The 18,738-nt window shown below is 39.5% G+C and overlaps 1 protein-coding gene across 2 annotated transcripts in view; it reads right to left on the bottom strand.

Moving 5' to 3' along the window:
• Window positions 1-11,929: 11,929 nt before the first annotated feature.
• The window catches only part of LOC142847678 (interferon-inducible GTPase 1-like), a 43,482-nt gene continuing 36,673 nt past the window's right edge, over window positions 11,930-18,738 (bottom strand). For both annotated transcript variants that reach the window (XM_075968596.1, XM_075968597.1), the window contains exons 2-4: window positions 16,857-17,091; window positions 14,031-14,141; window positions 11,930-13,368 (exon numbers count right to left, since the gene is read on the bottom strand). In XM_075968596.1, coding sequence (XP_075824711.1) covers window positions 11,972-13,348 — 1,377 coding nt within the window. In that variant the 5' untranslated portion in view covers window positions 13,349-13,368; window positions 14,031-14,141; window positions 16,857-17,091 and the 3' untranslated portion in view covers window positions 11,930-11,971. The remainder of the gene's footprint in view (window positions 13,369-14,030; window positions 14,142-16,856; window positions 17,092-18,738) is intronic.

Below are 18,738 nucleotides of genomic sequence, written 5' to 3'. Positions count from 1 at the left end.
AAGCTGTGTGAGGAGATTCCTGAGAGCTTGTGAGAAAACTCCAGGACAAAGACAAAAAGACACAACCACCTGGCTAAAACCACCATAAAATTTACATATTTACACACAAGGGTCTTTTAACTTCTATTCTTTCATAGCACGAATTTTTTTTTTTTTTTGTGGAATGCACTGCCGTGCCCTTCTGAGGTGGAATAAACAGGAATGGGTCTTACTGTAGATTACCCGTCATCTTACCTCTAGTATTCAGGATGATGTTTCCAAACAGAAGTTGTCCTCCTGACTCTATACTACATAAACCAAGGTGAGCTTGCCTTTGTCATTGATCATAACTTGAACTCAAGTGAGCTTTGTTCACATGATCTTGCTTGACCCACAAAATGCCCTCAGAATATAAATTGTCTGATTCCCTGAATAAAGTTGGTTATTGCATGAGACTTTATACCACCTCATTTTTAAGCCCCACTCTCCCAAGTTCATGCCCCCAAATACAGCAGAAACACTGACAAAATCACCCTGAGGGAGGAAAGTATTTAATTGGCTGTCAGGTTACAGTCTATCATCAAAAGAAGTCAAGGAACTGAAGGAGAGACTGGGAGGGAACACTGCTTACTGACTTGCTCTCCATGGCTTGTTCACCCTATTTTCTCACACATCCCAGGACCACATTCCTAGGGATGGCACTCACCACAGTGGGCTGGCTCCTCCTACATCATTTGTCAATCATGAAGATTTGGACTCCGGCTTCACTGCTTATTTAAAGAAGTTTAAGGCAGAGAACAAAATAGTTTCCCAGGAAACCGTCAGGTAAATCGAGTATTTTCTGACAAAAGGAAATATTTGTGGTGCTAAATCTGTAATGAGTGATGCGTTAAGAAAATATTGATAATATCCCATTAAGTATTGCTTAGATGGAAGAGTGTGAAGCAAGAATTTCCATGGATTACCTCCATCTATTGTGATTGGAAGTTTGGCTGGGTATATTAGTATGGGCTGGCATCTATGCTTTCTTAGAGTCTGAACAACATCTCTGCAGGTCCTTCTGTCTTCTAGGGTCTCCACTGAGCAATCTAGTGTTATTCTAATACATCTGCCTTTATATGTTATTTAGTTATTTTTCCTTGCAGCATTTAGTATTCTTTCTTTATTCTGTACATGCAGTATTTTGATTATTATCTGCTCCAGCCTACTCGGAGTTCTGTGTGTTTCCTGTATCTTGATAGGCATTTTCTATGGCTTTGCTGAAAATATTTTTCTGTGTCATTGACATGGGTTTCTTCTCCTTCCTTTATTCCTATCATTCTTAGATTTGGTCTTTTCATAGTGTCGCAGATTTCCTGAAAATTTTTGTCAGAATTTTTTTTTATAGTTAATATTGTCTTTGACCAAGTTATCCATTTCTTTTATCATCCCTTCAATGCCTGAGATTCTTTCTTTTCTTCCCTCTCTTGGGTTCTGTTGGTGAGGTTTAATTAGCATTAAGCATGAGACTTCCCTTCATCAGCATCCTGTTGCCTAGGTAGAGGGATGACTCAAGTCAGCTACACTTGGTCAACACTTGATTACATAGGCAGAAAGCACCTCCTCCCCAGGTAGGAGCAGAGGTACATTAGCATATCCTGACCACCTGTCAGGATGGCACTGAGTTTACTTCACTTCAAAAAGGGGCCAGGTGGCCACCTCCTGTGCTAGAATGTGGGATTAAGCCTTGTTATTCCCCAAACTGTCTGACCTTCAGATAAAGTGGGAAATGGGTCTGAATTTCTCAGCCCCCACAATTTCTTCACTGGTATTAGAACAATCGTTTCTAGGCTTCCATATTGGACTCTGCATCAGTGTCTTTCAAGGAAGCTTCCAGAATTTCAGTGCCAGATTGGGGCCATGGAGTTACCCAGTCTTGTGGTCTAAACAATTGTGGGGTAGTTGACCTGCCTAGTGAGAGACAGCCATTGTGGGATTACCTGAACTGGTGAGGCATGCCCCATCAAATATCGAGCCAGCAGCAAGTTCTAAACCTCTTAACTGTGATTCATGTGTTGATACTATTACAATGTAAGCTGCCTTAATAAATTATTACATACTATGTATGTATAATATACATATATTCATTCCATTGATTTGTTCCTAAAGAGAACCCAGAATAATTCCAAAGGGGTTGGCAGAACACAAATGGTATAAAGAAGAGGGTGATAATGGAGATGATTTAAGTAGGCAGGAGCATGCAAGGGCAGGGCAGAGGAGGGGAAGTTGGGGAAGGAATCAATAACTGAGGGCATCTGAGAACACTATACTTAATCCTACTTTTAATGTGTGCTTAAGGAGTTTAACTGTATTAGGAGTGAGGGGGTAATGCTCATTCAAGAAGACATAGCTCATCAAACAGAAGCTCAGGGCTAGGTGTGGGATACCTCCTCTCGAGTTGTTGATCAGGGAGTGAGGTCTCAGAGACTGCCAAGCAATGCGGTCTATTGCTATCATTCTTGATTCACCTGAACCTGGTGGTAGGATTCTGTCACTGAAGACACCATACACTTAGTCACGTACATTGAGCCAGAGCTTCCTGACATCTGGCTAGCTTTCACAGTATTGGAGGGTGCTATGCAGGCTGCTGAGGAAGAACAGTCATCAACAATCTTATCTGAGTGAGGATTTGTTCAAAGACCAGTTCTGTGGGAAGAGCACTTGATTCCTCTTCTGCAGAACTGTTGGCATCTAAATAGAATACCACCCAATGAAATCAATACCCAAGGCTCACCAATGCCCCGATATTCCCAGCTTATTTTATTTTACCTTATCACCTGGCTTTACAGAGCCTAGTCACTGCCATGTCCTTATATCCCAGGGTTCAGAGTCACTACTACAGCAAGCCTCATCACTGGGGGTCTCAAATGCTATCTTCTTGGCATCTATGGCTCATGTTGAAACATAATCCTGTTATGGATTATAAAGGAGCATCCCTTTCCTGTTAGAGCCACATCAGTGTTGTTCTCTGTTCCATAGGGGCAAAGTTATTGCAACATACTTTCTCCTGGAAATGAGCTACTAGCAATATTGTCTGAGTCTACCAACCTGTGGACATGTCAGTGTGTATGTGTGTGTACTCTCCTGAGCTTTAAGAATGAATACGAACCTTAAGTCCCAGTTGCCACAGACCCTTAGCTCAGAAACATCACTCCACTGCAGCTCTAAATACATCTGCCCTAGAATGAAGTGTTGCTATGGTTTCCTGGGTATGACAACATACCCTTACAAAAGCTGCTGAGGAGAACCCGTCATCACTGATTTGTGCCAAATCTTCAAAAGTTCAATATATTGCACATAAAGTTTTATTTACCTACTTGTTTTCCTCTTCTGCCTGCAATGTACTATTTTCTTTACTACAAGAAAACCTACCAACAAACAAAAATGATCCAATCAACCAAACATCATCATCAACAACAATAAAACACATAAGGCACAAATTGTTCCCACTTTTTCAATACTAGAAGAATGGTTGAGAATGGAAAGGAGTCAACTTGGTAGATATAAAAGGAACTTGAATATTCTGGTCAATGTGATGGAGTCTTTGCCCAGGAGGCTACACTGGTGTCACAAACACAAGACCACATCACACGCTGACTAGACATTTATCACTTCCAGGCTTCATATGTTACACATATGCTGATCTTATATGGACTCTTAGAGGAAACTGCACAAGAAGAAATGTTTCTTTGTCCTTAGTTAAGATATCAGTGCAAGCGATTTTACATTTACTCGCTATATTGGTTAGATTACATCAACTTGATACAAACCTAGACATACCTGGGGAGAGGGAATCACCCTCCCAAAGCTCCTGGGTTTGAGGCTTGAGCCACATTGACTCAGTGGGAAGAGGGACTCTCAATGAGGAATTCTGTCCATTAGATTGGCTTGTGGGAATGTCTCTGGGACATTTTCTTGATTGATAAGTGATAAGTAGGAGGACCCAGCCCACTGTGGTGAAACCCATCCCTACGAAAGTGGTCCTGGGATGTGTGAGAAAGCAGGGTGGGCGAACCCTGGAGAGCAAGTCAATAAGCAGTGTTCCTTTACAGTCTACTTCAGTTCCTGCCTTGGCAGAACTCTAAATTCCCTCGATGGTGGACTGTAATTGAATCTTTTGCTCCCTCAAGTTGATTTGGATAGTGTTTAATCACATCAATAGAGAAACAAATTAAAACAATGTACAAATTCCTTCTTGGGGCCTGTGACACTGAACTGAGTATTGTGACAATGGCTATTGATGCCCAAACATCCCCACCCCTGTCTGACTTTTCCTGAAGAGATGAAGTGATGTCTATTTAGTGCACTGATGACAAACTAAAGAAGTGATTCCACCCAGGTCTGCTTTAATGACGCAGTGAGTTTATTAGGGTGTTATTGGAACTTTTATTGTCCCCTGTCTTCCCATTCAAGCAGGCACGTACATGAGGATAACTTAGCATCCTGGGACTTCACTTGGCTTGGGATTTACATACACTCTTCTGACAATGCACTGGGAAACCTAGAACCTTCACCTGCATGAGTTTTGCATGCAAATATTAACACTGCACCTAACAAGCTAGGACATTACCCACCCCTAGTTGGGATGCATGTACACCCCACTATAGAAAATGGACAGGATTCTTTGTCCCAGCAAAACATCAAGATCTACCCTTTTGTGTCTAGTTTGTATTCACATATATCTGAATGTGGGATTGGGGAGGCCGATTACATGGACAGCCTCATTTCCAAAAGTCAGCACCCATTGTGAAGACAAGACAACCACACCTCCTTAACTCACCTTTGATTCTTACAGTTCCTTTTCAAGGCAGAAATTGTGTTGTACAATCTGCCTGGGGGAGACACAAACAAATGACCCCAGAAAGGCACCTATGGTAGACCAAGGAAAACAAACCTTCCAGGTCTAGCTACATGAATGAGTGCGTTTATTAGGGTGAGTGTAACTTACAGGAGCATTGATCACTCAATGGCAGCTGCAACACTGAAAAGCCCACCCCAGGAGGGCAATGATTCACCACAGCTGCAGCCATGGAGCCCCCTGCAGGATTGACAGGAACCTCAGCAGCTCTGAAATCCCCCCACCAAGAATACTTACTGGTTATATAATGTTGAGAAAAGGATCGTGAATATTTTAATTTTTAAGACGTGTTTTTTTTATTTACCTTTAGAGACTTTCTTTTATATTTAACATGTGTCTATACGTGTGGTATGCATGTTCCCATGTGTGTTGGCATGTCAGACTTATGTTGCTCTCGTACCACAATTAATTTCTACCTTTTTCATTAAGGAATTTCTCTCAATCCTATCCACTACTTGGATGTCTATACAGTCTAGCTAGCGAGCTTGCTCCATGGTTCCACATTCTCTGGATTTTGAGTGTAGGATTATGAGGAGGCTGCCACATCCACTCAATATTTGTGTATATTCTGCAGATTGAGCTCTGGTTCTCATATCTGCACGGCAATTGCCTTATGCACTGTGTGTGTGTGTGTGTGTGTGTGTGTGTGTGTGTGTGTGTGCGCGCGCGCGCTTGTATGTGTATGTATCTCTGTGTGTGTGTGCATCTGTATGTATCTGGGGGGGTTGCATGTGCACACGTGCTTGTGCATCTCTTTGTATCAATACACAAGTAATTGTAGATGCCTGGTAAGATCAAAGACTTTGGAAACCTCTGCAGCTCTGGGGCTTTGGGTAGTTTTCCAGTGTGGGTGCTGAGTCCTGAACTCGGGCTGCTGCTGGTCATATCAGTGGAGTAGCAGGTGACAATTGAAGTTCAAAGTGTCAGCATACTAGGAGGTAACTGACTCATTAGTGAATCTATCTGAAAGATAGGCCCTGAGACCACAGACCCCAGAATGTCTTTTGCTTCTGCTGTGCCTTTACAGAATTGTGGTGCTGTCTTTCTCTGATATCTGATATGGTGTGGATGGGTGCGGGTAGATCTCCACTGCCTATAATGTAGTGTGTTTATCTCATGAAAACATTCTGTTCTTCTAGGTATTTTACCTGTGGGTTATTATGAAGATGATTTCTTCCTAAGCTGTACTGTCTAATTGATAATAATACTGTCAGATTAAATAGAGTTTTGATGATTAAAAATAAAACAAGGAAGTGTTACACAGCTAGGAACACATGAGTTTCTATTGAGGAGACATATAAACTGTGATTTAGGTTAATGATTAAGAAGATCAATTGAGTCCCAGTCGACGACTAGTTTAAATTCTTTTAATCTTAATGTTGGGAGATGTATTCTCAGGTTTCTGGGTGCACAGCTGAAACAAGGCTTTGAAAATAACTTAAAGTTAGATTAAGATGTTTCTGTTAAATAGTTTTGAGGTGAAAAACCCAGGAAGACAACTAAAGTTTTAGGAAGGCACAGAGTTGAGTGAGGAACTCTTTCAGGGAACAAGAACAAAGCAGTCTGATTATTAGCTGACAAGTTTTTCTTGCTAGGATTAGTTGATGACCAAAAGTGATGATTAATTCTTTATACCCATTTCTGTCCACATTCTTCTGATATAAAACAAAAACTCTTGATGAGTAGGTCTGTACCCTAAAGAATTCAAATAGAGCTAACTCATTCTTTTTCATATATAAAAGTTTAGGTTTGTGATTCCTTATGAGATTAACTTACAAGAAAAGCAATAAAGTAATGGTCCCCTTTTTTGTAACTATACGTCTTGTCAGTAAAAGATCTGACTGAGAAGAATATCTTGCTTATCTACATGGTTAATCTATAATTAGTTGCTTGGGTAAGAATGTTTGTGGGTTCCTGGGATGATTTGTTATCCACCTGCAATATGTAAAATGTTGAACTATGTAAGGCATATGGAAAACATGTTTTTAACTTTGTTTTGTATTCATTGTAATCATTCACTTGAAAAAGAGAATGCAACAGTGGTGTAAATCCTAAAGTAATTGGAAAAACTTGTTTGGGATTTATAAGCTGTAAAAAAAACTATACAGTACAAAGAATACAGAAAAGAGAATAGAGAAGGAATCCATTAGGAGAGAGAGTGAGTGTCTTTTTCTCTAGTCCCCTCAGATAAAAGTCTTAGAATGTGCTGACTCTGTGGCTTCCCTTTGAGTCATGTGCTCCTGGGGGCTGCCCCGCAGTCTGTGATCTCAGGCCTTCCATGAGAGGAGAATGTGCCCTTAACTGTTGAGCCATCTCAGTAGATCTTTAAAAGAAGATTTACTTTATTATTTTATAAGTATGCATTTTTGTATGTGTATGAGCATCTGAGGACAGGTCTTTCTATTATGGGAGTTGGGGAGTTATAATTTATCTACTACATTTCTCAATTTCCTTTCTTCCCTCCACTCCCTCCCATATGCCACTCCCCACTCTCCTTCAAAGCTATTGCCCTTTCTTGTATTGTTTTTTCATACATATATGTACATATATACGGTTAGATTCCTAAACATAACCTGTTCAATCAGTATAAGTTACATGTATATATGTTTCAAAGCTGACCATTTTCACTGGACAACGAGAAGACAACATCTCCTGATCGCAGCTTTCCTCAGTGGCTTACAATTCTTGTGTAGGATTAGGTTCTTAAGGCTTTTCACTTCCAAGTTTAGCATCTTCATTAATCATCCCCTTCAGCTCACCTCTGGGCAGTCATGTTGGTAAGATGATTAGCCCACTACATCATACTAGTGCTTCCCATATGCCCATGGGTGAAGATATCATTCATTGTTGGCACATGAGCAATCACCATGGGCCATCCCACTGAAAAAAACTGACTCTCTCTCCCTCAGCATCATCAACTGTCTATGGCCCCTCATCTATGAGTAGGGCTCCATAATGCCTTTCTCTCTCCATACTGTAGTATTGGTGACTTGATTTTGTGTGGATTTGTACCAACAACTACAACTACTGTGAGTCATGACTACAACCTCCTTGCTATATTCAGAAGACACTGCTTTATAGCTTCCCTGACATCTGGCTTTTGCATTTTTCTTCCTCTTCTCTGGTGCTCCCTGAGCCACGTGAATGGAAGTATATGGGGGTTTGAAAGTAATTGGTCCCCATATGCTCTGAGGGAGGGCACTATTAGGAGTTGTGGCCTTTTTTGGTGGAAGTGTGTTACTAAAGTAATCTTTGAGATCTCCTATGCTCAAGCTACACCCAGTGACACAGACCACTTCTTGTTGTCTGTAGATCAAGATATAGAACTCTCAACTCCTTCTCCAGCACCATGTCTGCCTGTACACCTTTATGTCCCACCATGATGATGATGGAATAAGCCTCTGAAACTATAAGCCACCCCAATTAAATGTTTTCCTTTATAATAGTTGCCATGGTCATCGTGTCTCTTCACAACAAGAGAAATCCTAACTAAGACCAGGGGATATCATAGAGATGTTCTACTTAGGAATGGACACTCCATTGTTCCCTCTTTCAGAGCCTCAGTGAGATGCTCTCTGCATTCTCTTCAGGGATTTGGTTATGCTCAGTGGGTGAGACAGTGTGGATATTCATATCTCATATTAGTTGAGAGAACACAGAACTTAAATGTTTAAAGTTTTATGTTTGTTTTTAATCCAGTCAGTGCTTCTTCATTCTTTTACCTTTGATATTATTTATAATGAAGATAACCATTGAGAGAGGTTTGCTAAATTTTGTCATCTTGGTTATTCTTCTGGTTGATTAGATGTCCTCCCCCACATCCCATTGTTTGCAGGTTCACTGTGCTGGACAAGATGCAGTCTTTCTGATTCCTCCCCTGTTCATTATTCTCTCATGGATTGCTTTCTTTCCTGTGATGTCGCGACTGAGACTGTCCTTTTCTTCCTCTGCATACAGTATTCATTTAGGTATGTACTAGATTAGTAGTCATAACTCTCAGAATTTGTGCTTGTCTTAAAATGTTCTTATTTTTCTGTCAATTTTAAAAGATAGCTTTGTGTGTATAGTGACATTAACTGCGATGATTTACATTTAGGGCTTTAGATTCACTGCCCCAAATTTCTCTGTCACTTAGGGTTGCTGGTTGGAGATTCGATATTATTTTGATGTGTTTTCTATTATGAGTTGATGCATTTCTTTACGGTTTTTAATATAGTTTCTTTGCATTTATTTATTTGTATGTGTGTGTGTCACTTCAATACAAGAATTTCTCCCTTTTGGGAAAGACCAAGCGATGTTCCCCTCTGTTAATCCCACTGTGTGAGAATAAGACAACTTTCACAATTGTGAGCCAAATTTGAAGCAAGTTTGATTTTTATTGCAGTGCACCTGAGAGCTGGCCACAGACTACCCCCTGGTCCAGTTAAATAGAGGAACTCTGAGTTCATTTCTTAAGGCCCTCATAAGGGGTAAAATCAGGAGTACTTGCAAAGACAGTTTATAGAAATCAATGGAGCAGTAAAGAGTTACAGAAAAATATTATGAAAACAAAAAAAAAACAGCAGCAATAAAACCAGGCCTCCACCATGTTGTTGTCACATGATTAGGGAGGTTTAGGGTAATCAGGGAGGGAAACAAAGCATTTGAGTGTTCCCAAATACAAATCAAGGTCATGGATTGGGGCGGGGTCAGTTTCAGGAATCAGAGATAGAAATTCATAATAACAAAACAGTGTAATGGCTCCTGCCTTCCAAATGGAGTCAGGCAGGTTCCTAATTTGGCCCTGGATTTATGTGTCTCTGTCAACTCCTTGAGAGAGGACTGTCTTAAATAATGTCGTTAAGTAGCAATGGTACTAGAGTTGTTTGTCTGGCAGGTGACTGAGCAAGCCACACATTGCAGAGCACAGGTCCTGATTACAATGACCAGTAGATATAACATTAGAGGGCTGTGGAAGTAGGGGGGCCATCTTAGTCGAATTGGCCAGTCAAAATTTGTCTGGGAGATTTTTGTCTATTTCTTTACATAATGATCAATTTGTTTGTCAATAGTACGAGAAAAATATCAGAGATATTAAATAGCACACTCCAGTAAATTGTTGACAACCAAGATTAAGTTTAAGTAACAGAGAGTCTATACTATCTCTATTTTGTAGAACAGTTGTCCTCAATCTTCTCATTTCTTGATTAAAGTTGGCAAATATTACTGCCGCAATATTAGCAGCTTTTGAAATTAGACAGGCTATTTTAGAAACCTTTTGCTGTAATCCAACAAGTCCTAGGATAGGTTTTTTTTAAAAAAAAAAAAAGGTCATAGTGGCAAAAACTATAGTGGGATCTAATAAATGTAAGGAATCATTGCAATTTTCAGGACGAGTTCTTGTGATTCTATTAACCAATTGTAAAGATTTCATGACTAAAATAGGGGTAACACGTTTCATGCCACATAAACCCCAGCAGCGAGTGTAGAATAAGTATCCTTTTTTTCTTTTCAGGAAAAGTAAGGGCAATTGCATTAAGGCTGGATAAAGCAACACAAAATGAGGAAAAGGATCCCCAAAGCAGGCAAAGTGGCAGGATACAAGGTTAATACACAAAAACGAATAGCCTTACTATATACACATGATAAACAATCTGAAATAGAAATTGGGGAAGCAATCCAAATCACGATAGCTTTACCCAAAAAAAGGGGGGGGGGAGAAGGAAGGAAGGAAAAAAGAAAGAAAAAGAAAAGTGTTGGAATAGAGCTAACCAAGGCCATGGAAGACTTTACAATGAAACTGAAACATCTAAGAAATACGCTAAAGAGACACAGAGAGATGGAAAGCTTCCCCATGATCGTGGATTAGAAGAAGCAATATTGTGAAAATGGCTGTTTTATTGTAAGAAACCTACAGAGTCAATAAAATCCCAATGAAAACTCTCATGCCTTTCTTCACAGAAATAGAAAAACATTGTAAAATTTATAAGGAAGTAAAGACACCCCTGACAGTCAAAGAAATCCCGAGTAAAAAGTGTATTGTTGGAGGTTATGCCATGCCTGCTTTCAAGTTACCCTACAGAGCCATAGAAATAAAGGCAGCATGACACTGGCACAAAAACAGACTCAGATCTATGCTAGAGAGTAGAGGACCCAGCTACAAGGCCATAAACTACAACCATCTGATTTTCAACAAAATCACCTAAGAAAAATCAATTGGAGAAAGGAGTATCTTCAACAAACAGTGCTGGGAAACTGGACAGCTACATGTAGGACAACAAAATTAGATTCTTGTCTCTCACCCTGCATAAAAATCTACCCCAAATAGACCAAGGACCTCACGTAAAACCAGACACTGCAAATTTATAGTGCTTTCTATCACTCCTACCTTGATGCATGTGTCTGAAAGAAAAGTATCCCCAGTCCTTCTTGTCCAGTGCAGTCCACAGTCAGTTCAGCATCCTCTTTGGAGCCAGAGAATCTCCACTGTGCTAACTGCCTTGTCCAGGTTCACTCAGACTAGTGCTGTGAGATCCTCAGCAGGTAAAGGTCCTTAGCAACAAGCCTGCATTACTGAGTTAGATGCTCTGACCCCTCATGGTGGAAGGAAAAAACTGACTAAGCAAGTTCTCCTCTGGCCTTCACATGCACCTGTAAGTTAAATAATATAAATGTTTCAAATAAATCAAATTCCTTAAGGGATTCAAATTAATTCTGACTTACTATTAATGAATTAAAAATACGTAACTATTGGTTTGCTATATACGATTATGTTGAACATTGAAGAACCTATTTCATTTGCATTGTCTATTAGAATTATGACAATATGTAATCTGATCCTATCATTTTTGGTTAGACTGACAGATATGGGAATTAAATTCTTTAAGTTTAGAATTTAAGAATAGTCAGACTATTATCTTACGTAAATCTAAAAGCTATCAAGAGGTGAGGTGCATAGTGTAGCGATAAAATGCTTGCCTAGCATCTACAAGGCCTGGGTTGGAGCCTTAACCTTAAGTGTAATTGAATAAATAATCTATTGTATAATTAACTCATTAGTTTAAAAAAATTACATATGTGTATTCTTATATAGTAACATTAAAACGATCTGAATATTTAAAAAGTTATTTGGAGATTACTCCCCTCTTCATGCCTAAAACCTAAGATAAAACAAAACAAAAAAACAGCCACTAATCCGGCCAAGAACTTGAGGAAAGGGTAATACTTATCCATGGTCAGTAGCTGTGGGTGATATGAGGTTGAACTAGTTTTTGAGTATGTCTCTCTAAGGACAACTTTGGCATCTTCAGTCACTGTGTCAAGGAAAAGAAGTTGTAAGTAATCGATTTTCTTATAGTAGGGATGTGAAGCATTGTCTGAGGTAAATTTCTCCAAATATTTCAAAAGATTTCCTTTTAATGTTTCCCTTTTCTTAATTTCCAACAAATAAGGAGATTTAATGATTTTTTTCAAGTGTTCAACAGGCACATGAGAATCCTTAGCAATGACTTCCAGGGATTCATCATCTACTCCAAAGAGGACTCGGTAGTGGTTTAACTTCACCTTCAGCTCCTCCACATCACACTTGAGGATGCTCATTTTAGGAATAGTAGCTAAACAATGAGTCTTCTTGGCTTTCGACAAGATAGTTTGCTGCATAGACTTGTGCTTTTTGTTAAAGGCTGCCTCTGTAATATTAGCCAAGGAAAGCATAAAATTGTGGTGCTTTTGAGCAGGAAGATCCTTTATCATTGTGTCTATCAGGCATGGAAAATCATAGTTAGACAAATTGCTGTTAGAAATCAAGAAAATCTGTGGTACATCCATGTTATTCCGTCTGAAGGCATTCACACACATGCTTCTGATCTGCTGCAGGGTCTTTGCTCTGTCAAAGGTGCGAGGTTTGTATTTCTTCTCGTTGTCTAAATCCAGGTCCACCTTGGTTCTCACAAAGTAATAATTCTTTTTCATAAATCTGATTGCTTTGGCAAGGTCTAGGTCAAGTTTTGTAAAACATGCGGAAGAGACAATAATGAAGAAATCATACTCTTGGAATTTCACTTTCTCCAGATAATCTTCCATTGGAAAGTTCATAGTTCTAATGCCAGGCAGGTCCCATAAAATGAACATTTTATTTTTGGGGTGTTTGTATGGCGTTCTCTCTATAGTTGTCAATACCACGCCAACTTCAGCTGCACCTTCATCTTCAGGTCCAACACCCCTCAGGGCATTGATGAAACTGGACTTCCCTGCTCCACACTCTCCTATCACAGCAATATTTATTGGGGTGTTACCAATATTTTTTAATGCATCATTAATTACAGAGCTTGCCACCTGAATGTTTCCTTTTTCCAGATGAGATTCTATTAAATGGATATGTTCCTGAGAAATTATTTTGTTTTCTGTCTTAATCTTCTTAAAATAGTTAGTGAAACTGGACTCCAAATCTCCATTGTCTTCATCCTTAGATGCAGGAGAGAAAACCTGACCCATGGCTGTGTTGAAATTGTACCCTGAAAGAAGGAAGAGAGTAAGTTGCAGGAGACTGAATATGCCTTTTTGCTTAGCACTCTGTTCTTTCACTGTGCTTCACCCTTAGTTATGTTCTGATGTTGACTAGTTACCATATATGTTGTGCTGGTTATTTTTGGTCTACAAGATACAAGCTATAGCCCATTTTGAGGAGAAAGCCTCATTTAAGGAATTGCTTCCATGAGATTGGACTGAGAACATGCCTATTAGGTATTTTCTGGACTGATTATTGATGTGAGAGGTTCCAGCCCGGTGTTAGTGGTAAGACTCCTGGGTAAATTAAGAAAGCATTATCAAGCTAAGGGATTAAGCCCATAAACAAACAATGCGCTCCCATTGTTTCCATTTCTATCCCTGCAGAGTTTCTGCCCTGACTTCCCCTAGTGATAGACTGTGAACACAGAGTGTAAGCCAAAAAATAAAAAAATAAAAAAAGTTTTCTTTTCAAAATTCTTGGGGTCATAGTGCTTATAATAGCATCAGAAAGGAAACTAGTACAAATTTCTACTAGCTCTCAAGTAAACCCTTCATTAGAGAAAAATTAATACTTAAGTAAAGTAAGGGAAAATAATACAAAATCTTCATGTGTTCTTTCACCAGCACCAACAAGAACAAAAGCATGAGCAACTGTGTTGCATCTTACCAGACTGGATTATTCTGTATGAAATCCAAGATATCTTCTCCGTCTGTGCTCTCTTCCCTCGGTGTGTGCTTTCAAATGAATAGAAACTTAAAATACATCTAGTTTTGCACACTGAAAAGTAAATAATAATGAATGATAATTGAAATCAGTGTTTAATCAATGCAAAATCTCTAACAATCAAATCAATCTCTTTTGTCTGTGTTATTTTTGTTTTAAAAGGTTTCAGTAAGTTCAGATTGGATTTTGTTGAAATCTTAATTTGCATAGATTTACTTTCCTTGTGTCTTTTTCATGACATGAAACTCTTCTCCATGAGGAATATAAACTTGCAGTATTATAAAATTACATTAGCCTTGAAGTTTGCATTTGTAAAATATTGGTAACTTCAATACATTTCAGTGTTCTCAAGCAATCATTTAGATTCATCATTTTCTTCTAAACCTTTTATTTTATGAAAGCAATGCAACTTTGCACTGGAGACATTAGTCAATTGGTAGAGAGCTTTTCTCGAATGAGTAAGGCCTTGGGTTCAATCCCTTTACATGTGTTTTTGGATCCCTATACTTCTGGTAATCGGAATACAGAGGAAAGATGATCAGTACTTCCAGGTAATCCTTGATGCATAATGAGTTAGAAACTATCCTGTGCTAGTTCAGACCCTAGCTCAATAAAATTGAGTAAGTCCGGTAACATGACTCAGTAAGTAAATACACTTGCTGACAGGTTTAAGGACCAGAGTTTAATTGTTGGGTATTTAGCTCAGATCCCATAGTCCTACCCTTTATTCTCCACATACCTGCTTATAAGACCTTACCACAATGGATCTCACCATCAGTTAAGGAAACAGCAAATACTACCTTCACACTGGAGCCTCTTCTTTCTATCTCATCCATATCAAATCTGTTTACAGAATTAAGCTCTATTTCCAAATATACTCACAATTTATGATTGTGAGCTTAGCCTTTAACGGCTGAGCCATCTCTCCAGCCCAATATACTCACAATTGATCATTTTTCATACATTTTCTTCTGAAGACCTCCTCAATCCCATATTTGATGTCATTGCATTGCTATATTTCCTGTGATCATTCTTGCAACAACATGGATGATCAAATTGCCAGAGTTATTCTATAGTCACTGAAATCATGCCATGTCAAGTCAATCATGAGAGGCACCACGAGGATTCCCATTTTAGTCAGGGAACATTCATTAGGTTTACGGTGCACACACTACATATAATATACATCTCAATTTCATTATTACACTTCTGGAGCCAACGGTGTCTGAATTTTAGCCACCCTGTTATCTCAGGCTGTCTTCTCACTTCAAGACATTGAACTTAGTCACTGATTCCATGTCTTTGTGCCCTGCCCAGTAGCCATATAACTATTAATCACCTTTCTCTAGGTTCTGCTTCAACTAGATACAATTCAGGTTTTATATCCATGCTGGATGTGAATATGTACCTGCCTCCATCATACGCCATTCTTTCATTATGATTCAGTTTCTCTACAGCCACATAATATGTATTTGTCTGAGTTCATCTGCTGTCTGGGCCCCACAACACAATAAACTCAGGTAACAGAGAGTGCTTTTGTCTTGCTCACTTCTTCACCATCAACACACAGATATATCATTAGGCAGTGATTGAGGGTTATGAGGAAATTGCTTAGACTTTATTATGAATCCTTGCACTTGTTCCATAGTTCTCACTGCTCAGTGGGAAACTAAATTCTTACTACATTCAGAGACAGTGGGTACCAAGAGTCTGGGGAGTGCAAAAGCAGTCTAATACAAAACAAGGAACTCCATAGACTCATACTGTGTCCTTGGGCCTGCACAAGCATGTACAGACTCACTGCACAGGCAGCCCCTGTCCAATCTACAGCACAAATAGTACAGCTGTGCAAGAAACCAGAGATGCAAAACTTCGTTCAGTCTCACCGTAAATACAAGCGTGGAATGTGTGGGTAAAGACAAGCTAAGCCTAGTCAAATGAACAGCATAGCCAGATTTACTGTTGAAGGTGACAGTCACCCACAAGGTACAGACAATGTCCTTGAAATCACACAAGCTGTTCTCGCCTTTTCAAACTTTTGCTCTCATTCTTTCAGGTCTAGCTCCCAGATCTGTGATGCAGACTCCAGTGTGACAGTTGTCTGCGAAGTCTTCCCACTGAATATGAACACAGGGAATGAGAAGGCCATGACACAGTAAGCATTAAAAAAGAACGCCTACCTAAATGACATCTGTCACCACATCCTGACACAGCTCATGTTCCTCACAGATGGAGAGATCTTAGTACTCCTGCTTTACAATTAAAAAAAAACATAGTGAAGAAGATTCTTCAGGCACATATTCCCATAGCCAGCTGCAGCAGAAGAAGCGTGCAGGGAGACCTCCTCTCCACAGGCCAGCAGTCTCAGGATGTAAGGAATTAAATGTTGGCTCTATTCTAGGACACAAAATGAGAGTGAGGTACAACAATCACATGCACACTACAAAGATAATCTATTACCTGAACCATTTCTTTACAATCATTTTAGGGAGAAGAAACACAAGACAAGCTACAAGCTAACACAACTGGATGTATATTTCTCAAAACCTTAACAAGATCATTGACCTTAGGTCTACCTCAGCTTGGGTATTTGGCAAAGACCATCCTCAAGCCTGTCCTGCCAGTCTCCCACCAAAGATCCTTAGCTTCCAAACTGAGGCCCTTCACTCTCAGAGCATGTTCCTAAATGGCTTGTTTTCTATCAGCCCTTATGAGAAAAGAGATGGTGAAGGTTAGAAGAAGTTAGATTTAATGTCACTGCCCACTTACCAGATTGTCCTGTGTCCAGTGGATACGCTCTCTGTATGTAGTTCAGCTACAGGAACCACACTCCACTGTGCTCCAATCTCTTCACTTGGAACCCACCTCTGCTTCCTATGCAGAAAGCAGCAAGCTCAAGACAGTTGGGCAGGATTTATACACTCTTCTGACTTCTGCCCCTTCCTTCTCAATGTGTATTGGCCAATCATCAAAACTTATGGATTTTGTTGCTTTTTAGAATTCCCTGCATTTCCAAGAAGAAGAAAGAGAAAGTGAAACTATCGCCTGTTTATCATTTTATTATCTCTTTGTTTAAAGGCAGTAAATGCTGGGTAGTCCTAAAATAATAAAGTATGTGAAATGCGAGGTTTGGAAACAGGAGGAACATGAAGAAGCAGCTTACTAAATAGACAGGAGCACAACCCTGGAAAGAGAATTTTCTGTTCCCTGACTCCACCAATGTAGGCTGAACTAAAGTCACACAACACATTGTCTGGCTTTCTATGCAGATGTTATTTTAGTCTCATTCAAGACAAAACTCATTTTACCCCCCTCTGACTGCAATCTTATTTTCTCATGATTGTAAATTCATATTCCTTAACTCTTATCTTTCTCAATTCCCCTTCCTAAGCTGGTTTTCTGTCCAGTGTGAGCTTCACAGGTCTCACACATGGTGTCACAACCACGGTAAGCTAATATGTGGAGTTGCCCTACTGTGTGCAGAAGACCCTGTTTCCCTGTCACCATACACCAACTCTGGCTCTTTCAGTCTTGTCATCCTCTCTTCCACAACCATTCCTGTGCCTTTGGAGGTAGAATTAATATATTCCATTTAGAACTGGATAGTCTTTCCTGTCCTAGTTTGTGTCTTGGCTAGTTGTGGATCTCTGGATTGATGATCATCTGCTGCAAACACAAGCTTCCATGATAAGGGTTGAGAGATGTCTTATATCGTTATACCTGTATCTTATATCATTATACCCATATCCATCCTATGGATATAATGATAACTCATAAGGAAGTAGCTTAATATTATGTCCATTTAGCAGAATAGTAACAATAATTCTCACCTAGGGTCTATGACCTGTCTAGCATTAGGTTCTTGCTCAGTTACAGGTTCCATCTTGTTGAGAAATTATTACATTCATTCAGTAAGCATTAGATTCCTCCCAAGATGTTTTGGCCATAATTACACTGGAGCGTATATGTAATCTGGCCAGTCATTATTGTAGCTCACAGAGTTCATAGCTAGGAATGATTCATACTTAATTTTTTCTCCCCTGACAGTGTGGCTGGAACCTTCAAGCATTATGAAGCCAGCCAGCGGGAATAAAGCTTCTGGGTCACTATTAACTTGACTTCTCCATGTTCTCTAATGCAAGTACATGGCATCTTCACTAATAGGGTCTTAGAATCAAGTTCTGGAAGATATATAAGAGCACTGACAACGACCTGCAATGTTAAGGGAACTCACTGGAAGTAAATAAAACTATGTCCTGGGACTGGGCTTTCTATTTGTTACCCTGAGGTGTCTAGTAAAGATGTTGCTGTTCTAGTTGAGGGCAACTCCATCTTAACTCTTTTATATATGTGTCTGAAGGAAATGTCTGAAGTGCCAGATTTCCATAAGACTTGTTGAAAATCTTTAAGTGTTTTTATCTCTCCATTTTCCTTCCTCTACCTTATCTGCCCCTCACTCCTCATTTTCACCATTGTTGAGCCAAAATTTTCTTTTAGCCCTTTCTACCAGTGCGTATTATCTCTCCTCTCTTGCTGGTCCCACCCCATGGCCACATAGTAATTTCAAAACCTCTGTGCATCTTCCAAATTGAACACACATATGTTTTTTATGATGTAGACAGAATACATATATTAATTTTTTATTAATTTT

Source organism: Microtus pennsylvanicus, chromosome 4 (assembly GCF_037038515.1).
Source record: "Microtus pennsylvanicus isolate mMicPen1 chromosome 4, mMicPen1.hap1, whole genome shotgun sequence".
Lineage (NCBI taxonomy): Eukaryota > Metazoa > Chordata > Mammalia > Rodentia > Cricetidae > Microtus > Microtus pennsylvanicus.
This window is presented reverse-complemented; position numbering and strand designations above follow the sequence as displayed.